Source organism: Protopterus annectens, chromosome 5.part0 (assembly GCF_019279795.1).
Source record: "Protopterus annectens isolate FY-2018-M chromosome 5.part0, PAN1.0, whole genome shotgun sequence".
NCBI lineage: Eukaryota > Metazoa > Chordata > Ceratodontiformes > Protopteridae > Protopterus > Protopterus annectens.
This window is the reverse complement of record NC_056735.1, coordinates 1,828,760,281-1,828,785,784: the sequence shown is the minus strand read 5'-3', so window position 1 is coordinate 1,828,785,784 and position 25,504 is coordinate 1,828,760,281. Positions and strand designations below refer to the sequence as shown.

The 25,504-nt window shown below is 39.5% G+C and overlaps 1 protein-coding gene across 2 annotated transcripts in view; it reads right to left on the bottom strand.

The window, feature by feature from the left end:
- Positions 1-25,504, bottom strand: part of COG6 (component of oligomeric golgi complex 6) — a 1,421,580-nt gene that overhangs the window by 940,099 nt on the left and 455,977 nt on the right. For both annotated transcript variants that reach the window (XM_044071656.1, XM_044071657.1), the window contains exon 6: positions 4,325-4,407. In XM_044071656.1, the coding sequence (XP_043927591.1) occupies positions 4,325-4,407 (83 nt within the window). The remainder of the gene's footprint in view (positions 1-4,324; positions 4,408-25,504) is intronic.

Below are 25,504 nucleotides of genomic sequence, written 5' to 3'. Positions count from 1 at the left end.
CTGCAAGTACATCTAACTGTATAACAATTTCAAAAAACATATAATAAAAAATATCAAAAGCTAGCCATGATAAACTAATTATTTTCATTTAAAAAAAAAAAAAGAAAAACATTCAGTCCAATGCTAGCCTGACAGATGATGATACATCTTCCGCCACGGAATATGACTGCCCCTCTCACCAGGGGTCCCCAGTGGCTAAACGTAAACCATCCACAGACCCTTTAGACCAGGAACACATAGGGGGACAGGAAACATAGGGGGAGGCACATATAGTCTGCAACAGCTACTACAAAAGATAGTGAGTCAATAATGAATGTACACAATATATCCTCTTTTGTACTGTCACCTGTTCAGAATAATCTTTTGAATAAGGGTCTAAATTTTGTGCCGACATCCTTTGTACCCGAACACATACTGGTCAAAGAACTTAATGATTTTTGTAGATTGATCAATTTGAAAATATTTTTTGCAGATTCTGATAACTCTCAAAGATGCACTGGGTTTCAGTTCAAGAGATCGAATTTCCAACCACCAATGGATAAGCATGTGGCCATATTTAAAGAATGTGTGACCAAAGATCTGCATTTCTCTCTGGGATATCGATTCACCAGACACAATTTATCCTTACAAGAAAAACACGTGTTAAATGAATTAAGCTATAATCACAACATTGTTATTATACCAGCTGACAAGGGAGGAGGTATTGTAATCATGGATCGGGCTATGTATATATCTGAAGCCAAAAAACAACCATCAGATGCTAGGTTTTACATACACATGGTGATGGATCCAACTCCCAATTTCCAAACACACATTAATTCATTTCTAGATATGGCCACTGAGGAAGGCATTATTGATCAAAAGATATGCAATCAACTTAAAGTTTCTGATCCGATTCCACAATATTTATATCTGCTTCCTAAAATTCACAAACATCCGACTTGTCCACCTGGTCGACCTATTGTTTCAGGAAGGGGTTCTCTTACTGAACCCTTATCTGCTTTTCTTACTCACTATCTTAAACCATTACTACCTATGATCAGATCCAGGTTAAAAGATACTACTGATTTCCTCAACATTATTTAGGATTCACATTTGGAATCGGATTGGTGGCTATGCACGTTGGATGTCACTTCTTTATATACTAGCATACTCCATGAGGCTGATGGGTGGTATATTTAGCCACCTGCACCTGTTTTTCTTTTTATGTTGGGCAAACTTCCAGACCTTAGACACAGAATAAGTAAACAACTCAGTGCGATCAGAACTCAGAAAATCACTAATGCCTTATTCAAACATACCATGATTCACAAACCAGCACAATTTAAATTTACTATAATTGACAAAATTGACATGCCGAGAACATCCAAAGTGGGCTGGCATGATAGATTAAATAATATGGAATCCTCATGGATCACTAGGTTAGGTGCTTTATTTAAGCCTGAATTAAATGAAAATAATTAGTTTATCATGGCTAGCTTTCGATATTTTTTATTATATGTTTTTTGAAATTGTTATACAGTTAGATGTACTTGCAGTTTTTTGTCATTGAGCTTATGATTTCAGCTTTAGAATCATTAGTCTAGATAGTCCTTATCTTTTTGCATATTACATTATTATATATATTTTTTATATATATATATTTTATATATTGTGTATTTATTCATTTATATATTATTTCAAACACTATTATATGGAGTATGGGCAAACTAATATGATATTTAGGTGCATACACCTTTAAGTTTTGCAGTATATAATGAATACCAGGATGTACCATTTGAATTTTTGTTTGCACTGATGAAGGCTTAAATTTATGGCCGAAACCGGTTTGCAGTCTCATTTTCTTGTTTTATGATGCCACAATAAATAGAATTTGGCTTGCCTTTCCTTTGTGCTGGCTCGTTTAGTTTAATGGGATATTTATGGTTGGAGCCGTGCACTTGTTCCACCTTGCGTGATTTTGGTTCACCATGGATGAAGGTCTTGACATTCTGTGAAAGGATTTTTCTTGTAGGAAGGGTGACTTAAGCCTAGGATTTACCAGTTCCAGACAGAACAGCAGTTCTTAGAAAGGAGGAGTGGCCGACCTAATTTTGACTGGTTCCAAAGACACAGCTGGATCTGACAGCTTCTGCATCTTCAGCACCAAGCTGGAGAGACTTGACTTGAGCATTCCATACACCACTTCCTAGACTCCTTATACTTCTCCTTTTTCTTTTCCTTTACCTGTAGTCTTCTTCCCTTTAACTTGTCTGAAACTTTCTTGGTTGCTGATGAGGAAGAAAATGAAAGACTGTGAGGGGGAACCTATCCCACTGTGACAGAGAGAAGCCCCTTGAGCACTAATTTCTTCCGTCTTTCGGTAACCGCCCTGGCTCCGAACAAGGCACAAATACAGCAGTCCTTGTCCACATGAGATGCCCCTAAGCATTACAAATACTTTGTGTGGTCATCCTCTTTCATGCTCATCCTTTTGCACATTAGACTCTACTGCTGCTACCTGTATGAAAAACTATTAAATACCACCTTCTTGGTAGCAAGGTAGGCCAAACGTTTCTCAGTCCAAAGTTTGGAAGTAGCAGAATTCAACCTCTATCATGGTGGTGCTATATCTCACTGATGAAGGGTTTGACTGGTTATTTGATGACCACAAGGACACTTACCTGATTTACTACTAAGCAACAAATGCAGAAGTAGCAGAATTTAACCTCTATCATGGTGGTGCTATATCTCACTGATGAAGGGTTTGACTGGTTATTTGATGACCACAAGGACACTTACCTGATTTACTACTAAGCAACAAATGCAGAAGTAGCAGAATTTAACCTCTATCATGGTGGTGCTATATCTCACTGATGAAGGGTTTGACTGGTTATTTGATGACCACAAGGACACTTACCTTATTTACTACTAAGCAACAAATGCAGAAGTAGCAGAATTTAACCTCTATCATGGTGGTGCTATATCTCACTGATGAAGGGTTTGACTGGTTATTTGATGACCACAAGGACACTTACCTGATTTGCTACTAAGCAACTAATGCAGAAACATTTTGACTGACTTGTCAAGACTGAGATCCAAACTATGTAAGTGACAGTAAATAACTCCTCTCCCACACTCAAGGATAGGTGTAGCAAGTGCCTGGAAACTGATGTCACTGCATGCTCAACCACTGTGGGTGCACGTGGGTCTGCCCTTGAGCACAAGTGCTTCTAAGAAAAAAACTGCTAAAGTGTAATTGGTGGAGTTGAATCACTGACCAATCGAGCGGGATCCTCAAAATTAGATCCATGGATCCAGTTTCAGCACCATGGAACTAGAACTCTCAGTTTCAAAACTTGTTCCCATACTTTGTATGACACTCACAGCAGCCTTTTCTTATGAACCCTCACTTATGGCTGTTTCTTCAATCATCTTATCTCAGCAGTCTACAGCCCATTACTCCAATTCATATCCAATGCGCACACACACACACACACACACACACACACACACACACACACACACACACACACACACACACAAACACACACACACACACACAAACACACAAACACACACACACAAACACACAAACACACACAAAAAATGGGAGAGACAAAAATACAAGGTTAGCACTTCACTAAGATTCAGTAGCATGCTTAGAAGTGATGAGCCCAAAACAATAAAACTAGCACATACAGAAAAATTGGATTTATTTTGATGTAACAAATGCATCACACCCAATCTACCATGGATGACTTTTGCTAGGTGGTGCTGTCCTCTACTGTACTACCAACCATAAATCTTTACATAATCTACATCCACGTTAAAAACAAAAAAAACAAGTGTACACGGTATGTATTCAATAAAATTCTTATCACGTTTTTTGTGCTTTCTAGTCACTCAGAAAGATTACACGAAGTGTGCATGCAGTCTATACTTTGTGGTATCCTTTATGAATCCCTGTCAATATTTAAAGCTGCAAGAATATCAGTAGGAAAACTAAAATTAGAAGGAAGAAGGTGAGTGTTATGTCTGTATTGTCTGTTCACTCAGAACAGTGTACACAATGTAGGCTTTATTGAATCTGGCCCACTGTTTTTCAGAAGCCTCACTGCTCAATACTTCTTTGGATTCTGGGTGCTGTTTTACTATAAAGGTTCACTACAGAAAAATTCCAAATAGACAGCATAACAAGAATGTATTAATGTTAGGATAACATAAGATTTAATTTTTAAAGTTCTAAAGCAGACTTCTTCAGTTTATAAAGCTCTAAAAACAGACATCTTCAATTTACAATATGCTCTGAACTGGGTGGGGGGGGGGGGGGGAGACATCTTACCCAGCTGTCTGTTGGTTTGTTCGCAGAAGAACTTTAACATCATTGTGAATCTGTTTTACACGCCCTAATGCTTTGAAAAAATCCTAGAAGAAAAATACAATGAAAATCAGTGCTTATAGCTTACACAGTTATCTAATCAGAAGCTCAAGTACTCAAATCAAATACTCTGAGGTCTGTCATCTTTGGGGGTACTTCAGTTTCATGACACAAGGAGGTCCTTCCACTCACTGAATATAACAAAATCATTCAAACTTCAAATTGCAGAAATTATCAGTTGTGTCTAACTATTCAAATAACATAAGAATATGCAAAAATATGCAAATGATAACTGCAAAGAAATACATTGGCAACAATGACACAGGCAAGCATTCAAACCAGGTCTGCCTTACAACTATGTATGAAACAGAACCTTGAAGTTTCTTGGCAGCTCTCAGCAATGGTCTAACAGTCCTTCTTCAATGCTAAACTGGTACTACTCAAGAGAAGCCACCTCTCTACCTCCTTTCTTTGTCTGTCAGCAAAATGTGATACTGCAAAACTGCCCACTCTTTACAATTTCATACAAATGATACTACAGAAATGTAAAAAAATAAAGCCTATTTCCACTTGTCTTGCATACCTGAAAACCAGAAAACAATTAGTTATGTACTCACCATAACGATAGATGTATTTAGTCCATCTCGCCTCACATTCTTCACTTGTGGGTTCGGAGACGAATGTCGGCTCTGACTCGGCCTATCTACTAGCTCGAAAGTGTTTGACTGGCTGGGCTAAGATGATATCCCACAATACACTGCTCCACATCCCCAGATCTAGTTTGCTGCCAACAGAAAAATCATATCTATCACCCAAACACACAAACATACTCATGACAACGAGGTCCAACAAATTGTCCAAAGGGACTAGTGACATGAGATATACCAGGGGATCCTCCAAATCCTCCAGGCGTGGGGGACGGTGGGTGGGTAATGAAGAATGTGAGGCGAGATGGACTACATACATCTAGCGTTATGGTGAGTACATAACTAATTGATGTTATGTAGTCCTATCTCGCCTACATTCCTCACTTGTGGGACAGCATCCCTAGCACCTACGTCCTGGGTGACTCAATGGAAAATACTCCTGAGTACTGTGGAGCCAAAAGATGACCTGCCCCTGGACACCACATCCAATTTGTAATGGGAAACAAATGTATGAGGAGAAGCCCATGTTGCAGCCGCACATATATCATCCATGGATAACCTAGCCTGAAAGGCTGGGTAAGTGGAAACTGCTCTGGTAGAGTGTGCTCTGACTGGGAAAGGCAGGCTCTTTCTCCCTGCCTGGTAAATAAAGGAGATGCAACCAGCTATCCACCTAGAAATGGTGACTTTGGAGACTGCAGACCCCAAGCAATTTTCTGAGAATTAAACGAAGAGCTGGTCTGACTTCCACCATTCTTTAGTCCTGTGTAGATAAAAGTGTAATTGCCTATGAACATCCAAAAGGTGAAACTGGTACTCTGCCTTATTAGAGAAGTTGGGGAAGAAAACCGGCAGCTCAATGGACTGATTAATATTAGATAAGGAAGCCACCTTGGGAAGAAAGGATGGGTTTGGTCTGAGAGAGAGCCTATCTTTATGGAATATCAAATATGGGGGCTTGACTGATAGGGCCTGGATTTCTGATACTCTTCTGGCCGATGTAATAGCTATCAGAAAAGCAGATTTTCATGTAAGGAATTTTAAATCACAGGAAGCCGCGGGTTCAAAAGGTGGTAGAGTGAGGGCCTGCAGAACAAAACTGAGGTCCCAGGGCATAACCGGTTGAGATACAGGGGGACGAAGGAGAAGAGTACCTTTCATGAAAGCTCTACACAGCCTGTGTGCCATTAAGCTAGGTTCATAAGCCACATGATAATTAGAAATAGCCGCTAGCTGAACTTTGATGGTGGCTGAGGCAGACCCTTGGTAGAATAAATGAGATAAAAATTCCAAAACAGGATAAGGCCTTAATGGGAGGGAAAAACGGACTCCCACAGCAGACAAGGTCTTTCCCTCTTGCTCGCACCTGGTGAGCGTGTCTTTGACTTTGGTCCCGAACAAGGAGGAACCATCGAAGGGGGCATCAGTAAAGGAAGACTTAAAGGCCTCTGCAAAATGACACAGGCGTAGCCAGGCTTGCCTCCTGAGGGCCACCCTTGAACTAGCCACCCTACTAGCTCCCTTGGCCGCAGTGAAATCGCATGGACGGAAGTTAGCAATTGGAGTTGAGGGTGTAGAGAGCGGCGTTGACCGTTTGAGTCACCGCCGCAGGTACGTTACCCGTTAGAGTATCTCCTAACTCCTTAAGGAGATCTCTCTGGAGCCATGTGAAATGAGACAAATAATTCAGTTACCGCAAGGTAAAGGTCGCTGAAGACAGTGTACGCTTCTCGTACTGATCCATCGTCCTAGACTCCCTTGTTAGGGGATGGACCCGAAGAGGAAGACTCAGCAACGTCCTTCTGTGTGGCAGCCGCCACCATGCTTTCCACATAGCATCTACCGGGACTCCCTTTGTCAAAAATTCTTTCCCTTGGGGAGCAGACAAAAAATTTGTTGGGGCATCTAGGAACCGGCTCCACGCAGTCAGGAGCCTCCTACACCATTCGACAAATAAGGTCAGGAGCACAAATCGTCAAGGGTGGAGACACCCAGGAGGCGAAGGACTGGGCGTAAAGGCCTTAAGGAATACTGACTCCTCCTCGGAGGGAGTTTTGGGCCAGTCTCCTCTTTGTTTCAAGATCTCCAGGATATCAGAGGATGAAACATCCTCACAGAGGAAGACTTAGGGGACCCCTCGACTCCTCAAAGGTCAGCTCGGAAGTGAGGACTCGTCCTGGAGTCTATGTGCTTCCTCTTGCAAGCTTTCTTTCTGGGGTTCCTCAGGCACAGACTCTGAGGACCCTCAGAAAGGACCACTCATGGGGTATCCTTAGGCCCTTGTTACTGCTGTCCAAGGATAGGTGGATGTCAGAAGCTCTCGCCCGGTGTCGTGGGGAGCGGAAGGACCGATCCGAGAGAAGCAGCTGACCCTAGCCAGCTGCGTTCTGCATAGCCTCGGCGGGACCTCCCGAGTCGGAGGACCAACCACCTTCCAAGGTCATGACCGGGACGGTGTCCCTGCAGCCCGAGGCGCCAAGGGAAGGCTTGGCACCGACTGGTGCTCGAGACATCCCCTCGGCGGGCCCAACAGAGGAGACCTGAGTCTCGAACCCTGTGGGCCGGAGCTGATGCCTGCACCGATAAACCCAACTGAGGATCGGTGCCGGCACAAGAATGTCCCTCGAGGCGGAACTTCACCGGCTCGAGCAGCAAGGATAATGCTTTCGGAGGAGGAATAGCAGGCACAACCAACAGAGCTGGCTCCGGGGCCGACTGGGTCAGAGCCGAGAAAAGTTTAGCCAACACGGCGACTGTAGGAGCCTCTGTACCACCTATCTACATCCAAATCGGAAAGCCTGGAGGATTTGGAGGAAATGGATGGAGAAGCAGACCTCCCTATCTGGAGAAGCTTGCCTTAAACTTGGCGACCGGCACCGAATCGGTTCCAAATTATCGGAGGCCGGCCGCAGACTCAGTCGATACAGTTATTTCTTCCTGCGGTCGGTCGGTGGAGCCAAGGAAGCAGATTCCACAATGGAAATTTTAGAAGGTGGCTCCAAAACAATAGATGGAGCCGGGCGACCTCTTCTTAGTTGGAGGATTTAGACTTCGACTGGGGAGCCGAACCTAAATCCTCCTCAAAGGACGGGTTGCTTAGCAGTCCCTTTAGGATCAATTGTTTTTCTCTCTCTCTTGGAGCACCCGAGGACCAAAGGCGCGGCAGAAACTGCATGACTCCTGGAAGGTGGATGGCTCCAAGACGGTAAACACAGACCGAATGTCCACCTGTGATAGACATCTTATAGTACCACTTAAGTACACTTTTTAAAGTCCGGGAACTTATGTTTTTGTTCCTTAGACATTTTAACAAATAGTAGCAGTCACTACTAAAAAGCGCGGAAACCGCTAACACAGAGAAAGCTGAAACACAAAAAGAACACACAGAGGCACAGGGGAGAATCCTCTAATTAAAACGGTTCTTCAACAAAATAAGAAAAACTAACCAGACAAGCACACGAGGGAGGACTAGGTCCTCTAACTTAAACGTGAGCCTTCAGCCCGAGGGTGTAAGGCGATACCACCACGCTAACACACTCGCACTCTACAAAAACAATGCAGCAACACCACAAGAACCACTCTATTGAATAATAGAATTATATCAGACAAGAATTAGCGAACAATTTTCCACAAAAAATTGACTTTTTCAATACTTAGCCACAGCCAAGTCGAGACCACGTCCGAGCTCTACAAGCGGCAAACGAGATCTGGTGATGTGGTGCAGTGTATTGTGAGATACCATCTTAGCCCAGCCAATCAAAGACTTTCGAGCTAGTAGATAGGCCGAGTCAGAGCCGACATTCGGCTCCGAACCCACAAGTGAAAAATGTAGGCGAGATAGGACTACATAACATCAAATGCTATCACTAAATAACAGAGTTACTCTGTGACAGTTACATGCCTCAGTTATTTTACTGATGATCTGCCTTTTTTTATTTTTTTTTATGCACAGTCTTAATGCTGTAAACATATGACTTATACATTTGCATGAAACTACAACGAACCATAAAGCTCCCTTCAGCAGACCGTTATACTTTCTTGACAGTTATTTATCATACCCGCTACCATAACTTTTGCTATGATGCAGAGTAAAAAAAAAAAATCCCCCAACCATTCCACTGTATAATGTTGTACAATATATATATGCATTTGGTTTAGGCAGGATAATTTCCATATAAGCATATCTGAATGATGCAAAGAAAATCTACAATTAAGCCAGCATTCCAGAAATGCACAGCCATGAACAGAAAGCTCTTAAGTAATGTGCTACTTTTGCAGTACATCAGCAAAGCAGTGCCAAGTAGTTATCACCTTATCTAACTTGTTAGATTCAAACAAGCAACAATTAAACTGGAGGATTAGTGGTTATTTAGACATAAACTGTCTGGTCCTCCATGTACCTAGAAATTACTTATTGCCTCTTCCTAATACAATGAAACACAACCATCAGGGGAATGTGACTGTCACTGACACAATAATACCTTTGCAACACTTCTGAGGATGAACAAGTCCCACATAAATGAAATCAACCTATGTGTGGAGCCAAATGGCGAAATAGATGAGGGCATCTCCTGCAGCAAATTCTAACTGAATAATTGGTTCATGAACTGTTAAAAGTGGCTTCAAGATTTCCAAAAGTCCTTCCGTAATAGTAGGGTTATTCTTCTTATGTCATAGACATGATTGTAGACCCGATCTCTGAGCCTACGTGGATGTCATACCTACATAATAGCCATTGCATTGATTGCAGGTAGCAAGATAAACAACATTCTGTGTGTTACATGTAGCATAAAAAGTAGGCTTAAAGGTTATGTTAATACCTGGAATCTTAAAACCTTGTGTTTTGTTAATATATTTACATAATGAACATCTACCACATGCATAGGTTCCTGTTTTTATGTGAGCTCTTATGTCAACAGAGACTATGTCCAATTTTTCTTTACAGAGTAGTCTTTTTAAATTCATGCAATTATTAAACCTAAAGGTGGGTTTTTCCCCAATCAATTGTGAAAGTAGTGGATCTGAAAGCAGAATTTTCCAATTCCCCCTAACTATCTTAGTTAAGTGCTCAACATCACTAGTATACTTGATGTCATAAATAATATTCTTACCAATCTCTCTTCTATATGAGGCTTGGCCTGATTTTACCCAGTGTGTTGAGGTCTCTAAGAGGGATTCAATTGCATCATTGATCAGCTCTATAGGGTATCCTCTATCTATAAAGTATTGTTTTTGACATCCAATCAACTCTGTAGCATCCAACTTATTGCTACATATTTTTAATGAAACACCTGGAATCCTTGACGTCTCAAGTGAGCTGTCACCACTGCCATGCACTTGGTGAACACCTTGGGGGCTGTCGTGAGACCAAAGGGCAAGGCTCGAAACTGGAAGTGCCTGGTGCCCAGCCGGAGGCGTAGATGACATCTGGATGCTCTGTCCATTTTGATGTGGTAATAAGCATCCTTCAGGTCGATGGCGCACATCCATACTTCCTTTCCCAATAATGGGAGAATTGATTGTAGCGTGACCATCCGGAATTTGGACTTGTGTACATAATGACGGAGTTGGCTGAGATCCAAACTGGGTCTCAGGTCCTCCGTTCTTTTCGGCACCAAAAAGAATCTCTAGTAAGTCCCTAATCTGATCTGGTCAGGGGGGACTGGTTGGATGACTCCTTTTTCTATCAGCTGAGAAATCTCTGTTGCTGCCTGACCTCTTTGACTGGGTGGAACATCTGGGATCCTTTTGATGGGAGGAGGTGTGGAGTGAAATGGGATGGTTTAACCTCCGGTGATTATCCACAATACCCATCTGCCCTGGGTGATGTTGACCCAGGTTTCCGGATACTGGGAGATTCGACCCCCGACTGGCTCCGGAGAAGCACAACCGGGCACACCCTCAGGAATGAGAGTATGGGGAACCACAGAAGGAATCACGGTCCCCTGAATTGCGGAGGCCCCCCTCTGCCTCTGGGGTGACGTCTCCCTGAATATGACCCTCCTGCCTCGTCTCACCCTGTGTGGTAGGAAAGGACCTTTGCAATTTTTTTGAACCACATCTTTCCCCCTCGCTGAGCCTTGGGATAAGGCCTCGACGGGAGGGAAAAATGGACTCCCACGGCAGACAAGGTCTTTCCCTCTTGCTCGCACCTGGTGAGCGTGTCTTTGACTTTGGTCCCGAACAAGGAGGAACCATCAAAGGGGGCATCAGTAAAGGAAGACTTAAAGGCCTCTGCAAAATGATACAGGCGTAGCCAGGCTTGCCTCCTGAGTGCCACCCTTGAACTAGCCACCCTACTAGCTCCCTCGGCCGCGTATGAAATCAGTCGCATGGACGAGTTAGCAATTGAGTTGAGGGTAGAGAGCCGAGCGTTGACCGTTTGAGTCACCGCCTCAGGTACGTTACCCGTTAGAGTATCTCCTAACTCCTTAAGGAGATCTCTCTGGAGCCATGTGAAATGAGACAAATAATTCAGTTACCGCAAGGTAAAGGTCGCTGAAGACAGTGTACGCTTCTCGTACTGATCCATCGTCCTAGACTCCTTGTTAGGGGGATGGACCGAAGAGGAAGACTCAGCAACGTCCTTCTGTGTGGCAGCCGCCACCACCATAGCATCTACCGGGACTCCCTTTGTCAAAAATTCTTTCCCTTGGGGAGCAGACAAAAATTTGTTGGGGCATCTAGGAACCGGCTCCACGGAGTCAGGAGCCTCCTACACCATTCGACAAATAAGGTCCAGGAGCTCGTCGAAGGGTGGAGACACCCAGGAGGCGAAGGACTGGGCGCCAAAGGCCTTAAGGAATACTGACTCCTCCTCGGAGGGAGTTTTGGAAGGCCAGTCTCCTCTTTGTTTCAAGATCTCCAGGATATCAGAGGATGAAACATCCTCAGAGGAAGACTTAGGGGACCCCCTCGACTCCTCAAGGTCAGTATCGGAAGTGAGGGACTCGTCCTGGGAGTCTATGTGCTTCCTCTTGCAAGCTTTCTTTCTGGGGGGTTCCTCAGGCACAGACTCTGAGGACCCCTCAGAAAGAAGGGGACCACTCATGGGGGTATCCTTAGGCCCTTGCACCCTGCTGTCCAAGGATAGGTGGATGTCAGAAGCTCTCGCCGGTGTCGTAGGGAACGGAAGGACCGATCCGAGAGAAGCAGCTGACCTAGCCAGCGCGTTCTGCATAGCCTCGAAGGCGGGACCTCCCGAGTCGGAGGACCAACCACCTTCCAAGGTCATGACCGGGACCGGTGTCCCTGCAGCCGAGGCGCCAAGGGGAAGGCTTGGCACCGACTGGTGCTCCGAGACATCCCCCTCGGGCCCAACAGAGGAGACCTGAGTCTCGAACCCTGTGGACGGAGCTGATGCCTGCACCGATAAACCCAACTGGGGGATCGGTGCCGGCACAGGAATGTCCCTCGGAGCGGAACTTACCGGCTCGAACGACAAGGATGTGCTCGGAGGAGGAATAGCAGGCACAACCAACAGAGCTGGCTCCGGGGCCGACTGGGTCAGAGCCGAGAAAAGTTTAGCCAACACCGGCGACTGTAGGAGCCTCTGTACCACCCTATCTACATCCAAATCGGAAAGCCTGGAGGATTTGGAGGAAATGGATGGAGAAGCAGACCTCCTATCTGGAGAAGCTTGCCTTAAACTTGGCGACCGGCACCGAATCGGTTCCAAAATTATCGGAGCGGCCGCAGACTCAGTCGATACAGTTACTTCCTGCGGCCCCGAAGTCGGTGGAGCCAAGGAAGCAGATTCCACAATGGAAATTTTAGAAGGTGGCTCCAAAACAATAGATGGAGCCGGCGACCTCTTCTTGGATTTGGAGGATTTAGACTTCGACTGGGAGCCGAACCTAAATCCTCCTCAAAGGATGGTTTTAGCAGTCCCTTTAGGATCAATTTGTTTTTCCTCTCTTGGAGCACCCGAGGACTAAAGGCGTGGCAGAAACTGCATGACTCCTGAAGGTGGATGGCTCCAAGACAGTAAACACAGACCGAATGTCCGTCTGTGATAGACATCTTATAGGCACACTTAGTACACTTTTTAAAGTCCGGGGGCTTATGCTCTTTTTGTTCCTTAGACATTTTAACAAATAGTAGCAGCCGCTACCAAAAAGGCGGGAAACCGCTAACACAGAAAGCTGAAACACAAAAGAACACACACAAGGCACAGGGGAGAACCTCTAATTAAAACGGTTCTCAACTTAAAATAAGAAAACTAACCAGACAAGCACACGAGGAGGACTAGGTCCTCTAACTTAAACGGGCCTAGCCCGAGGGTGTAAGGGATACCACACGCAACACACTCGCACTCTACAAAAACAATGCGGCAACACCACAAAGAACCACTCTATTGAATAATAGAATTATATCAGCCAAGAATTAGCAAACAATTTTCCACAAAAAACTGACTTTTTCAATATTTAGCCACAGCCAAGTCGAGACCACGTCCGAGCTCTACAAGCGGCAAACGAGATCTGGGGATGTGGAGCAGTGTATTGTGGGATACCATCTTAGCCCAGCCAATCAAAGACTTTCGAGCTAGTAGATAGGCCGAGTCGGAGCCGACATTCGGCACCGAACCCACAAGTGAAGAATGTAGGCGAGATAGGACTACATAACATCAAATGTTATCACTAAATAACAGTTACTCTGTGACATTTGCATGCCTCAGTTATTTTACTGATGATCTGCCTTTTTTATTTTTTTTATGCACAGTCTTAACAATGTTGTAAACAAATGACTTATACATTTGCATGAAACTACAACGAACCATAAAGCTCCCTTCAGCAGACCGTTATACTTTCTTGACAGTTATTTATCATACCCGCTACCATAACTTTTGCTATGATGCAGAGTAAAAAAAAAATCCCCCAACCATTCCACTGTATAATGTTGTACAACATATAAATGCATTTGGTTTAGGCAGGACAATTTCCATATAAGCATATCTGAATGATGCAAAGAAAATCTACAATTAAGCCAGCATTCAGAAAATGCACAGCCATGAACTTGAAAGCTCTTAAGTAATGTGCTACTTTTGCAGTACATCAGCAAAGCAGTGCCAAGTAGTTATCACCTTAGCTAACTTGTTAGATTCAAACAAGCAACAATTAAACTGGAGGATTAGTGGTTATTTAGACATAAACGTCTGGTCCTCCATGTACCTAGAAATTACTTATTGCCTCTTCCTAATACAATGAAACACAACCATCAGGGAATGTGACTGTCACTGACACAATAATACCTTGCAACACTTCTGAGGATGAACAAGTCCCACATAAATGAAATCAACCTATGTGTGGAGCAAATGGCAATAGATGAGGGCATCTCCTGCAGCAAATTCTAACTGAATAATTAGTTCATGAACTGTTAAGTGGCTTCAGATTTCCAAAAGTCCTTCCCACAGCCATCCACTAATGTCAGATCAGAAATAACCTAAGAAAATAAATGTCCAGTTACCCACATTCCCCTTGATATTTTTTGACCCAGTCTTTCTTCTCATTTTGCCAGTTCTAAACAAACTCTGGTCTCTAGTGGGGACTCTTAGATATGGTGTGCATTTCACACTCCTCTACTGAGTCACATTTACTCCTTTCCTACTTCTGTTCTTGCCATCTATTCCAGAGCCTAGGCCACTAATGAAACTCAAGATCTGTAGGTTACAAATAAGGGCTTTACCCCTCTATGTCACAGAGATGCAGCAAAAAGATTTGTTGCCAAGTTCTCTGAGGATGCCAGCCATCAGGAAGAAAACAGACAAAACACAATAATTAACACAACAGCTGCAAAACCAACAGAGAGGCTTAAAATAGATAATATAAATAAAAAATAACAAAAAAGTATACTTGGTGTTTTCACTGATTGTCTAAGGATGTGAACAATGAGCTGGTAAATAATTCAAGCAACCACTCAAATCAACAGAAAAATGAACTCAAGATATAGTCTTTACTGCTAGAATTCCAGCAAATGTAACTGCATATCCCCCTGGAAGCTAATACTATTCAAATTATGAATACATTGCTCCAACTATCCTTACAAAAACACATGCACAAATGGAGGAACTGAATCTGTAAGGATGTGATATCTCCCACAAAGGGTTCTTTAATGCCCCACTGTCACCTGGTGGAACATAAATCCCACCAGTGATCACCTGATCAGACAGAAGAGTTTTTCAGGTCATTTTTGAAAAGTGTGTAATTAGTCAAAGATTATTTAAAGAACTACAGGTTGTGGATCTGACTCGACAATACTTTCATTTTTACAAATAATTCTAAACAGGCTAGAAAGCAACCTGGGAGACCAGAAGTTTATGTGATGGCTCACTATCAGAATCACCTTCAGACTTTTTACAGCTATATCTTTCCTTTGCTAAACTTACTAAAGGCTAAGCTAAAGAATTTGAAAGAATTTTTAAAAAGTACAGGTGTGCAAAATCTTACCATAACGGTAAACATCCTTCTCCTTACTGTTGCAGTATTCTTAGCCATCCTCCTCCCACTCCTTTTCTTGAGCTTTTGTACTTTCCCCTAAGGTGAAGACACTGCAACAGTGATACATAAGGACACAATACAGTTGTGTAAAATCCATAATAGTAGATGTCCTTCTCTTCAATATTGCAGTATTCGGTCCCTCCCTGCACCCCCCTTATTTGAGGGGGGAGGCTTTGATTTGGTTACCCCTTCTGGCCGAGGGATCCCCTTTTCCATCTGCATTTTCTCCTTTTGGAGGTGCATAGCCTCCTTTGTCCTATGGAGAGTTTTCTCATTTGGAGAAATTCAGGTGTGGGTAACTGCATCCGTGCACCAACCTTTATGCCCAGCCTCCTGTACAGGGAGCATGCATGTGATGTATGGTGCAAACAAGATTTAAAGGCTTTGGTATACTGGCCGGACATTGGACTATCCTTGGCAAAAGGTCACTAAGGTGAGGAATAAAGGACATCTACTGGAAGATGTACACAACTGAAACCAGCTGATACTTACATAATGTAGATGCCAAGGTCTTGTACACCAGTATACACCCCATTATGAAGGCACTGACACTCTCAGTTACTGCCTGCAAAACTGACATACACCACCCTGACTTTAATGATTTTTTTCCTTGATTTGTTTAATACAACGGATACTTGCTAAACATGATTTTAACTTCAATAACTAATGCTCCCTGCAATTAAAAGGTACTGCAATGGGAGCACTGATTACCCTCATTTATGAAGACTTAACTCATAAAATACTTTAAAGGAATTTATGATCCTTTGCACCACCTATTTGTACACCACAGACATGCGGCAGCACTACCTAGATGACTGTTAAGATTGTCTTGAAAAAATATGATTTGAAGAAATATGTGCAATACTAGAATGAAAACAAATAGGCAAACAATTATCCCTTAATTTTCATTAATTTCTGTTTTTTAGATGTGATTGTTACTAAAGCAAATGATGGTATACTTACCTCTACTTTATATCACAAATGATTTCACAGAAATATCGCTTTTACAGGTGACTAGATGTCACCCCTATTATATGACAAAGAATATTTTGAAATCTCATTTTCTAAGAGTATGAAGAATCTGCTCCATACAATTCAACTATAATAATTCCTCTAAAAAACTGGAGCAGATTCAGACATGAGGGCTATCCAGAATATGTAGTATCCAAAACCAAAATATTTGCTAAATTTACAGAAGTGATTTTGAACAATATATTTGGTAACAATGCATACAAGAAACACCATTTAGTGAAAAAAATACATTGGCTCATGCTTCAGGGTGATGAGTATTTAACAAGCACTGTGAGGGAATAAAGTGATAAACATCTGGAAGGTTTCGTTTAACAGTATTTTTAAAAGGGGGTGATGCCAGCATCTTGGAAGAAAACTGTGGTGGCTGTGTTACCCAAAGATAGCAAAGACTCTTCAGAACCAGCTTCATATTGACCCATTTCAATTTTAAACCATGACTGCAAAGAGTTTAAGCAGATACTAGCTATGAAAATGGCAAAGGTGAAGCACAAATTAATATATATGGATCAATATGGCTTTTGGAGGGATTGCAAACATTTAACAACATTAACAGAACAAAGGTGATTCAGAGAGAAGCAGAATGTAAGAGAACCCCACTACTGTTGTATGGTCTTTATGCACAAAAAGCATTTGACAGGGTTAGCTGGATTTCATGAGCAGGGCAATGACAGCATCTGCATTCCCCGTTAGAATAATGGGGTTAATTAGGAGGATATATGAAGGTTCAGATGCAAGAATTAAGGAAGGATGATTCTTCTCTGACTAGCTCTATTCGTACAGAGAAACAAGACAGGGGTGTCTTATTTTCACCTTACTTGTCTTAAATGTAGAGCCACTTGCAAAGAAAATAGGGGACTCATAAATTCAAGAAGATAAATGGTACTTCAGTTTATTTGCAAATAATATTCACCTCAATATTGCCTTCGCTATTACTGTTTAGAATAAGTAACACTAACATAACAATCAGCTATATTCTTTTGTTCACATACCATATATGTATCTCATACATAGTTTACCACCAATAACATGATACTGACCTGCTGATCACTCATTTCTCTATGGTGGCACATGCTATTTCATATGTCAGTTTATTTGTTAGCTTTCTTGTCCCATTTTTATTACTCTCTCAATTTTTATAAACTATATACTACCTACATTGTGCAAGAATGGGAAAGACAGAGATAGATATACTACACATATTTACCAAAGTTATGTATTCTTGATTGTTATTAATTTATTGCGTTTGTAATGTATTTTTGTAATGAAGCTTTTCTCCCCGGGCCTCTGCTTAAAAATGGCTATTGGCCCAGTCAGACATCCCCAAAAAACAAATGTTAAATAAAAATAAATAAATATTATTTTGTACTTCATCAATCCAGTAAAGTATATTTTGGAGTTATGGAGCATTTTGAAACAGCTTCAAGTCCTTTTGGAATATAAAATTAATGAAGATAAAACAAAGTCTATAGCAGTCAGCTACATACGCACACATGGCTCAACACTAACCATATTTGTGGGGACACAATAAGTAGTAGTATTCAGTTGTATGGATTAAGAAAAAGTTTATGTTATGACAGTTAATGATATGCGGGAAGAAACTTAAAAAAAAGATAATGCAAAAAATGACAAATTGGAAGCTCTTGATTATGGATATGTCTGTTAAGATAGAAGTAATGTAAATGTTTTTAATTCCTTTAGTTTTACACACAGGTCAAGCATATTTTTATCAACTAGAGGAGAAATTGTGGATGATAATTAATAAAGAGATGAAGGGATGTATTTGGGAGGGGAAAAGAGTAAGAGTTAAGTAGATAAATTGATCCTCCCCATACAACAAGGTGGATTAGGATTACCTGATTTGAAGGGAAATTTGAGTAGCAGTTAAGCCTCATATACATAACCCAAGCAGAAGTTTATCAAAGCAGAAAGGGATGAGAAAACAAGAAGTGTGGGGGGCTGAAATGAGGTGAGAGTAAGATTTTGGATGCAGGTCCTTAAGTAAAATAACCATCACCATACAGAATACTATGTTCATAAAGTAGCAGAAAGTATTCTTAAAACTAAGCCAGCAAAGGAGTACAGAAAGGAAATCTCACCAATAGGAATGACTCTAAGTAGGGGTTTAGAAAGTAGGCAAGAAGGGACTGAAATTTACTGGAGAAAAACTGGCAAAGGAACCAAGGTATTTGGAGTAAGTAACTACAGCAGGAAAGGTTACAGAGTGGGATGGGGCCAAACAGAAGTTTAGACTGCAGGTTAGAGACTGCCTTCCATACCAGGGAATGATAGCAGAGTACAAGTAAAGAGAAAGGGATAGGGAACTCTAACTGAAAGATCAGTTATGGAAGACGTTTTACTTGAGGCTAGAACAGAAATTCTGTTAAAAATGGGACAAATAGTATAAAACATTGCATTGTAACTATAAAAATCAGGCAGAGGTGGTCAGAAAACATTGGAAAAAGACTGGAAAGGCAATTTGCAAATGAATAAAGGGAGGATTTTTGTTTTTTTTTTATACCACAAGCAGGCTTCAGAGAATTTTTTCTCAGGAAGAAAGAAAATACTGGATGTGTGATGGGAAACAGAAAGGTAAATGAGAACATGTTTTTTGGAGTATAAAGAGTTGGCAAATTTGAAAAACTTAACACTGAGTACTTTGTCAGAAATGTTTGGGGAACAAATGGATGGAACTAAGGAAATTATTATTTTGAAATGGGAGGATTTGAATTGCATAGATACAGTAAGGTTTTGCTATGTTTAATGCTACTGGCTACCAAAAAAGAAATTACTAGAAACAAGGAATCAGAATCTAAACCAATTGTAATTGAAGAAATTAATATTAAGGATATAAAAGAACTGAAGGTGGGATATTAGGAAAAGGGAAGGAGCAAATCACATAGAAATAAATGGAATTTGTTGGAACAATACATACAGGATAATGTTCAAGAGTACGAGTGAGATTTAGGGGAAGGCAGAAACTGAGCAATTTGTGTAATGTTGGACTGAATTATCATTATTAGAAACAAATCTATGTATATGTATATGTATGTATATATATATATATATATATATATATATATATATATATATATATATATATATATATATATATATCTCAATTGTATATATACAAATACATATATACACACATACATACATACACACACACACACACACACACACACACACACCATAAAACAATGAAAATGTCACTGTGGTTTGTTTTCTTTTACATTAATATATGTGTACCTATGTCATGCAAATTTTGATTTAATAACAATGTTAAAAAATCATTTAAAAAACACTTTGCCTGAAAGATGTAAATTCATTTACATAAAAGGCAACATTTCAGCTAATTTAAGAGACACGTCACCATAAGCAAGGCTCATTCAGGTAGAGCACTGGCTGGGTGCACATTATTTGCAAATCCTCCTACTAAAATATATATATTACAGAGCAAAAGCTTCACTTCTAGTAACATGTCACGAGTGTTTGATATCAGGCCTATTTTTTCATTTCTCCAAGTTGTTTGGGTTTCTAATATCATGACGGGAATGGTACCCATTCCTTAGTCAAAGTACGACTAAAATTTATGAAATTAGTATTGTTTCAATCTTTGATGCCACCCAGAAGTGTTCTTCTCAACATCCGCAATGTGCCCAAGTAATGGCTCCTTCTGCAATTTGTCTGGGGTTATATATACTGAAAAAATATCTAAATACAACTGTAGATTCTTTTTTATAAGACCCGTTGCTCCTACTACTATTGGAACTGAATATCTTTCTTCCACATTGCTCTCGTTTCTGCCTGCAAATCCTGATATTTTATGACTTTCTGCCTCTCTGTATGCAAGACACTGCAGTCACTGGGTGGGGTGATTTCAATGATCAATGCTGCTTCTGTCTTCTTTTCATGAACCACTATATCTTGTTTTCTAGCATCTATCTTTTGAACTTTTGGTAATGGGTGATCCCATGTGATGTAGACTATCATTTTCTATGATGCTTTGTGACTCATGTTTCCAGTCACTTCAATATGTTTGCACAATACCCAGTGCAAGAGTCTTGCCACATTATTATGCCTTTCAGTATACAGTCCTTTTGCCATTAATATGTCACAACCAGCAATGAGGTGTGTAACTGTTTCCAATTCTGTTTTACAAAACCTACATTTGTCTGTTTTTCTCACATGTTGAATGGACTTTATAAACCAATGTGTATGTAGCCCACCATCTTGGGCCACCAATATTAGTCTTTCATCTCCTGGTTTGAATTTGCCTCTCCTTAACCATTCCTGCATTCATTCCTGATCAACATGAGATTCTTCCAGAAGTTTTCTATACGTGCAACTATATTTATGCATTTTCCACATTTTCTGCCTTCTCATCTGGTTCTTCACCTTTCTTTTGTTTTTTGGCACATTCAGTTGCTGCCTGATTTTTTTCTACTTCTGGTTTGATTTACAATCCTGCTTGAATGCTGATATGCTTCTGCTAGACTAAGCAGAGAAGTCATCTTAGATTTATTCTCCTCATGTTTCAAAACTTTCACTACATTTGGGTCCTGTGAGGCCAGCAGATATGTGTGCAGTCCCACAATTGCATATCTATACATGTAGTCAATTTCAAGGAGGCCCATCCCTTCTTCAGAACGGGGAATATATAATCTTGGTATGCACTGATTTTTATAAATCATTTTGTGAGCATGAAGCATCCTTCTTGTTTTATCTGTCTAATCTATCCAACACGTTTTGAGGCCAGTCAATCACTCCAAAACTGTAAGTTAGAACAGGAAGAGCAAATTGGTTTATAGCTTGAATTTTGTTCTAAGATGTTAGCGCTGTTTTCAGGATTAATTTAAGTCTTCTAAAGTATTCTTTACTAAGTTTTATGTGCACTTGTTCATGTTTTATTGTTGATCCTTCATCAATTCCCAAATATTTATACACTCCCCCTTGCTTAATTTCTTTTATATATCACATTCTTGCCCCAGACTGATGTTTTCTTGGTGCTGCAGTTTTCCTGCCTTAAAGTTTGCTTTTGCACATTAATCAAGACCAAATGACATTCTTATATCATCTGAAAAAGTTTTGACAACTTGCAGTTCTGCTTTCAGTTCCTCATTTGATGAGCTATACAGTTTTAAATCATCGACAAAGAGAAGATGAGAAGTCTTTACATTTTATTGTTTTCTAGGAGCCAAGTTATAGCCATGGCCTAAGCTGTTAAGTAGACAGCTTAATTGGTGAAGGGCAAGACAAAATATCAGTAGTGAGAGGGAGTCACCCTGGAAAATCCCCTTTGAATTGTTATCCCTGGGATAATAATTTTTCCTTTATAATGGCTTAATTGCAAAGTGGTCTGCCACTGTTTCATGTTCACTGTAATGTAGTCAATCAGTGTATGTTGTATCATACATTTTTAAGCCCTCTTATCTATGAATGTTGGGTACTATCAAATGCTTTTTTGTGGTCAGTCCATGCCATACTGAGATTCTTCCCCTTTTTACAGTTCTCCATTATGACTTTAACAACAAATGATCGATGGTTCACCTGGGAACTTGTTCCTGTGATGCCTTATAAACTGTTAAAATGTCTAGGATGCTAAAACATTGTATTTCTGAAGTATGTTAAAATTTCAGTACCACAAGATATCAGAGAGGTATTAAGGCATTATATAAACATTCTTTAAAACATACATGGGAACACTTTCTATGGATTTATAAAAAAATAAATTACCCAGCTACAAAGTGGGTTGGCAACAAACATTAGCCAAAAAGAAACAGAAATTAATTTATTTACTTAAGAACAGTATTTACACCACAATTAAACGAGCACTTATGGTGTCACACATTTCTGATGGGATGGTTCTCAATGGCAAGTATTTTAAAGAAAGAAAAATTTTAGCAATATTACAATTAATACACAGTTTTGGAGAGACGTGTCAATTTACAACTAAAAATATCTGCTGAGTAATGTCACTGTCATGCAGTTACCATATTTTACTGTATTATGCAATGTTCTTTTGTTTTTCAATAATAAGTCTTTATTCTTTTCCAAATGTGAAAACAATACCACAACATATTTACAATATATACATGAATGCTTCCAACAGTTACATAAAGTCATTATACATTATAATAAACTTCTAGATGGGTATTAAATGAAGAGCAAATAAAAAATCTAGTATCAGTGTAAGGCTTATCTATACTAAGCTCCATATTTAGTATGTACTTCCCGGAGAAAAGTGGATTGGAACCTTAAGCTAACACAATATTAAAGATCTGCTCCCACATTTTTGTGTTATTTATATTTTTCTTATGATCTTTAATTAGTAATTTATGGGCTAAGACATGTTTTATCGCTACACTCTTAAAGTTTTCCCATGAAGTCTGGGATGGATTCAACCAATTTGTAGCTATATACAGCTTAATTAACAGGAAAATATTTATGAGTATGATCCTTTGGGATCTATCCAAATTAATCGGAGGAATATGAAGAATTATAAACTCCCAAGAAAGTGTAGACTGTTGATATCCCATTTTTTGTAATTGACTTTTTAAAGAATTCCAAAGTTTGAAAATACATTTACAACTCCAGAACATGTGTAAAAGGTCAGCCGTTTGATCTATACAATATGGGCATTTAGGTGAGTTTTTAGAGTTGAATTTATATAGAGTGAGACGAGTGTAATACGCATTATTAAATATCATCAACTGAGTAAATAATAACTTTTGAAGAGATACTGATTTTAAAGTTAAATTAATTGCTTTCACTATTTTATTATCTTCAATCGTTAACAATTTCTCCTTCCAGTATTTGGATAAAAGTATTTGGTTATTATATTTCACATCTTTTATCAAATTATATGAAGCCGTTATATATTTACAGTAAGAGTTTGCCATAAGTTTAGGCAAATGTTTAAATCTTCTTCTTTAATTTCAAAATTACTATTACTAAAAAAACTTATTGCTAGATCCTTTAACTGTCTCATTATAATTAAATACGTGTTAGGGAGATTCATCTCTCTTAACATGTGTATTGAGATACCAAGGATGGGATATAAATCAAGTTTGGTTAAATCAGTTATAAGTGGGAATTTTTTAAGATCTATCAGCTGATTACCAATTTTCAAATTCGGGTTCTTATGAAATGGTTGAAAAGTCATCATATATTGTAAAAGATTTAATGAGTTAAATAGACTTTGTATTGATATTATATATACTTTGATATGTTCCATCAGAGCGTACATTTTAAGGGTATCTTTATTTAAAAAAGGTAATGCTTTACAATTAATCCCCAGTCTAGCAACATGTTTATAATTCAGAATCAACCACTTGGGTGACCATTTAGGACTAGACCTATCAAAGTTAACCACTCTTAGAATTCTATTAGCATTTATTATTAAATAATATGTTTCAAAATTCGGTAACTCTAAACCACCCTGTTTTTGAGTCATCAGTTTATCATAGGATATCCCAGTTTTCTAGGTTCCCATACAAATCTACCTAATTCGTATGAAGTTGTTTGAAGAATTTCCTAGAAATTTGGACTTGAGTAGCTCTAAGGATATATAATATTCTGGGAAGTATGTTCATTTTAATAATTGAGGTCTTAGCCATTATTGGTAATTTCAAATTATTCCATCTTTTTAAGTCCGACACTATATGCTCCCAAAGTAACTTAACATTATTCACATAGAAGTCTCTGTTGTCTGTTGAAAAAACAATACCCAAATATTTTATTTTTTCTTCGGATTTTACCTGACCTACCAATGGTAAAAGCGAAAAGGGTGTAGGCGTCTTTAAAGGAAATAACTTAGTTTTTCTAAAATTTATTTTGTAATTAGATATTTTTGCAAAGTTATCCACTGCTTTTAATATTTTTTTGGTATCTGAAACAGGTGTCGTACAGTAAATATTTAGATCATCCGCAAAAGCAGCCATGGAAATTTTCGTACCATATATTATTGGGGCATTGTGATAGATATTTTGTTTGATATGTAGAAATAATGGTTCTAAATATAGAATGAATAATATAGGAGATAACGGACATCCTTGATGGGTACCATTCTTAATTTGTATTCTTTCTGAGATATTTTTATTAGAAACTAGATTTGTATAAGGATTATTATATAGTTTTTTTAATGTTAAAATAAAGTCTTGAGGTATATTAAAATATGATAAAATTTCAAACAAAAATTCTAAATTAACTATCAAAAGCTTTTTGCGCGTCAATTATGAGTGCATAAGCATTAAAATTTCTGTGAGTGGCATAAGAAATCAGTGTGTGAAGTGATAGCGTATTATCTGTAGTTTGTCTGCCAGTTAGAAAACCAGCTTGTTCCTCTGATATTATCAGGTTAATTACCTTCTTCAATCTATTAGCCAAAATCAATGTCATAATTTTCATGTCTATATTCAAAAGTGAAATAGGTCTATAGTTATCCGGATTTTGCAAATCAGCATTCTCTTTCGGTATAAGAATAGTTTTCGAAGCATTAAAGTGCGGGTCATTAATTTTATTATTAATTATATAGTTAAATACTTGTGGAAGTATTTTCCCCAATGTATCACTAAAAGTTTTGTAAAATTCCGTAGTCAAACCATCCGGTCCTGGAGCTTTATGTGGCTTCAGATTCTTAATTGTATCTGTTATTTCCTCTGAGGAAATTGGTTTGATTAAGTTCATATGAAACTCATCACCAATTTTCGGAAATGTAATCTTCTGCAAAAAGTCATTATTACTCTTATTTATAATTAATTCCTGATGCTCCCCATAAACTTGAGAAAATATTAATTCAAAAGCATTCATAATGTCTTCAGTATTAGTGTATGTTTTATTATTAAAATGTAATTCAGAAATTTGTGAAGGTATTTTCGATTGATTAATGATGCGCGCTAGTGCTTTTGAAGGGGTTTGTATATGATTAGCGTATTTTACCAGCATTTTCTGTTCATAAAATGATAATT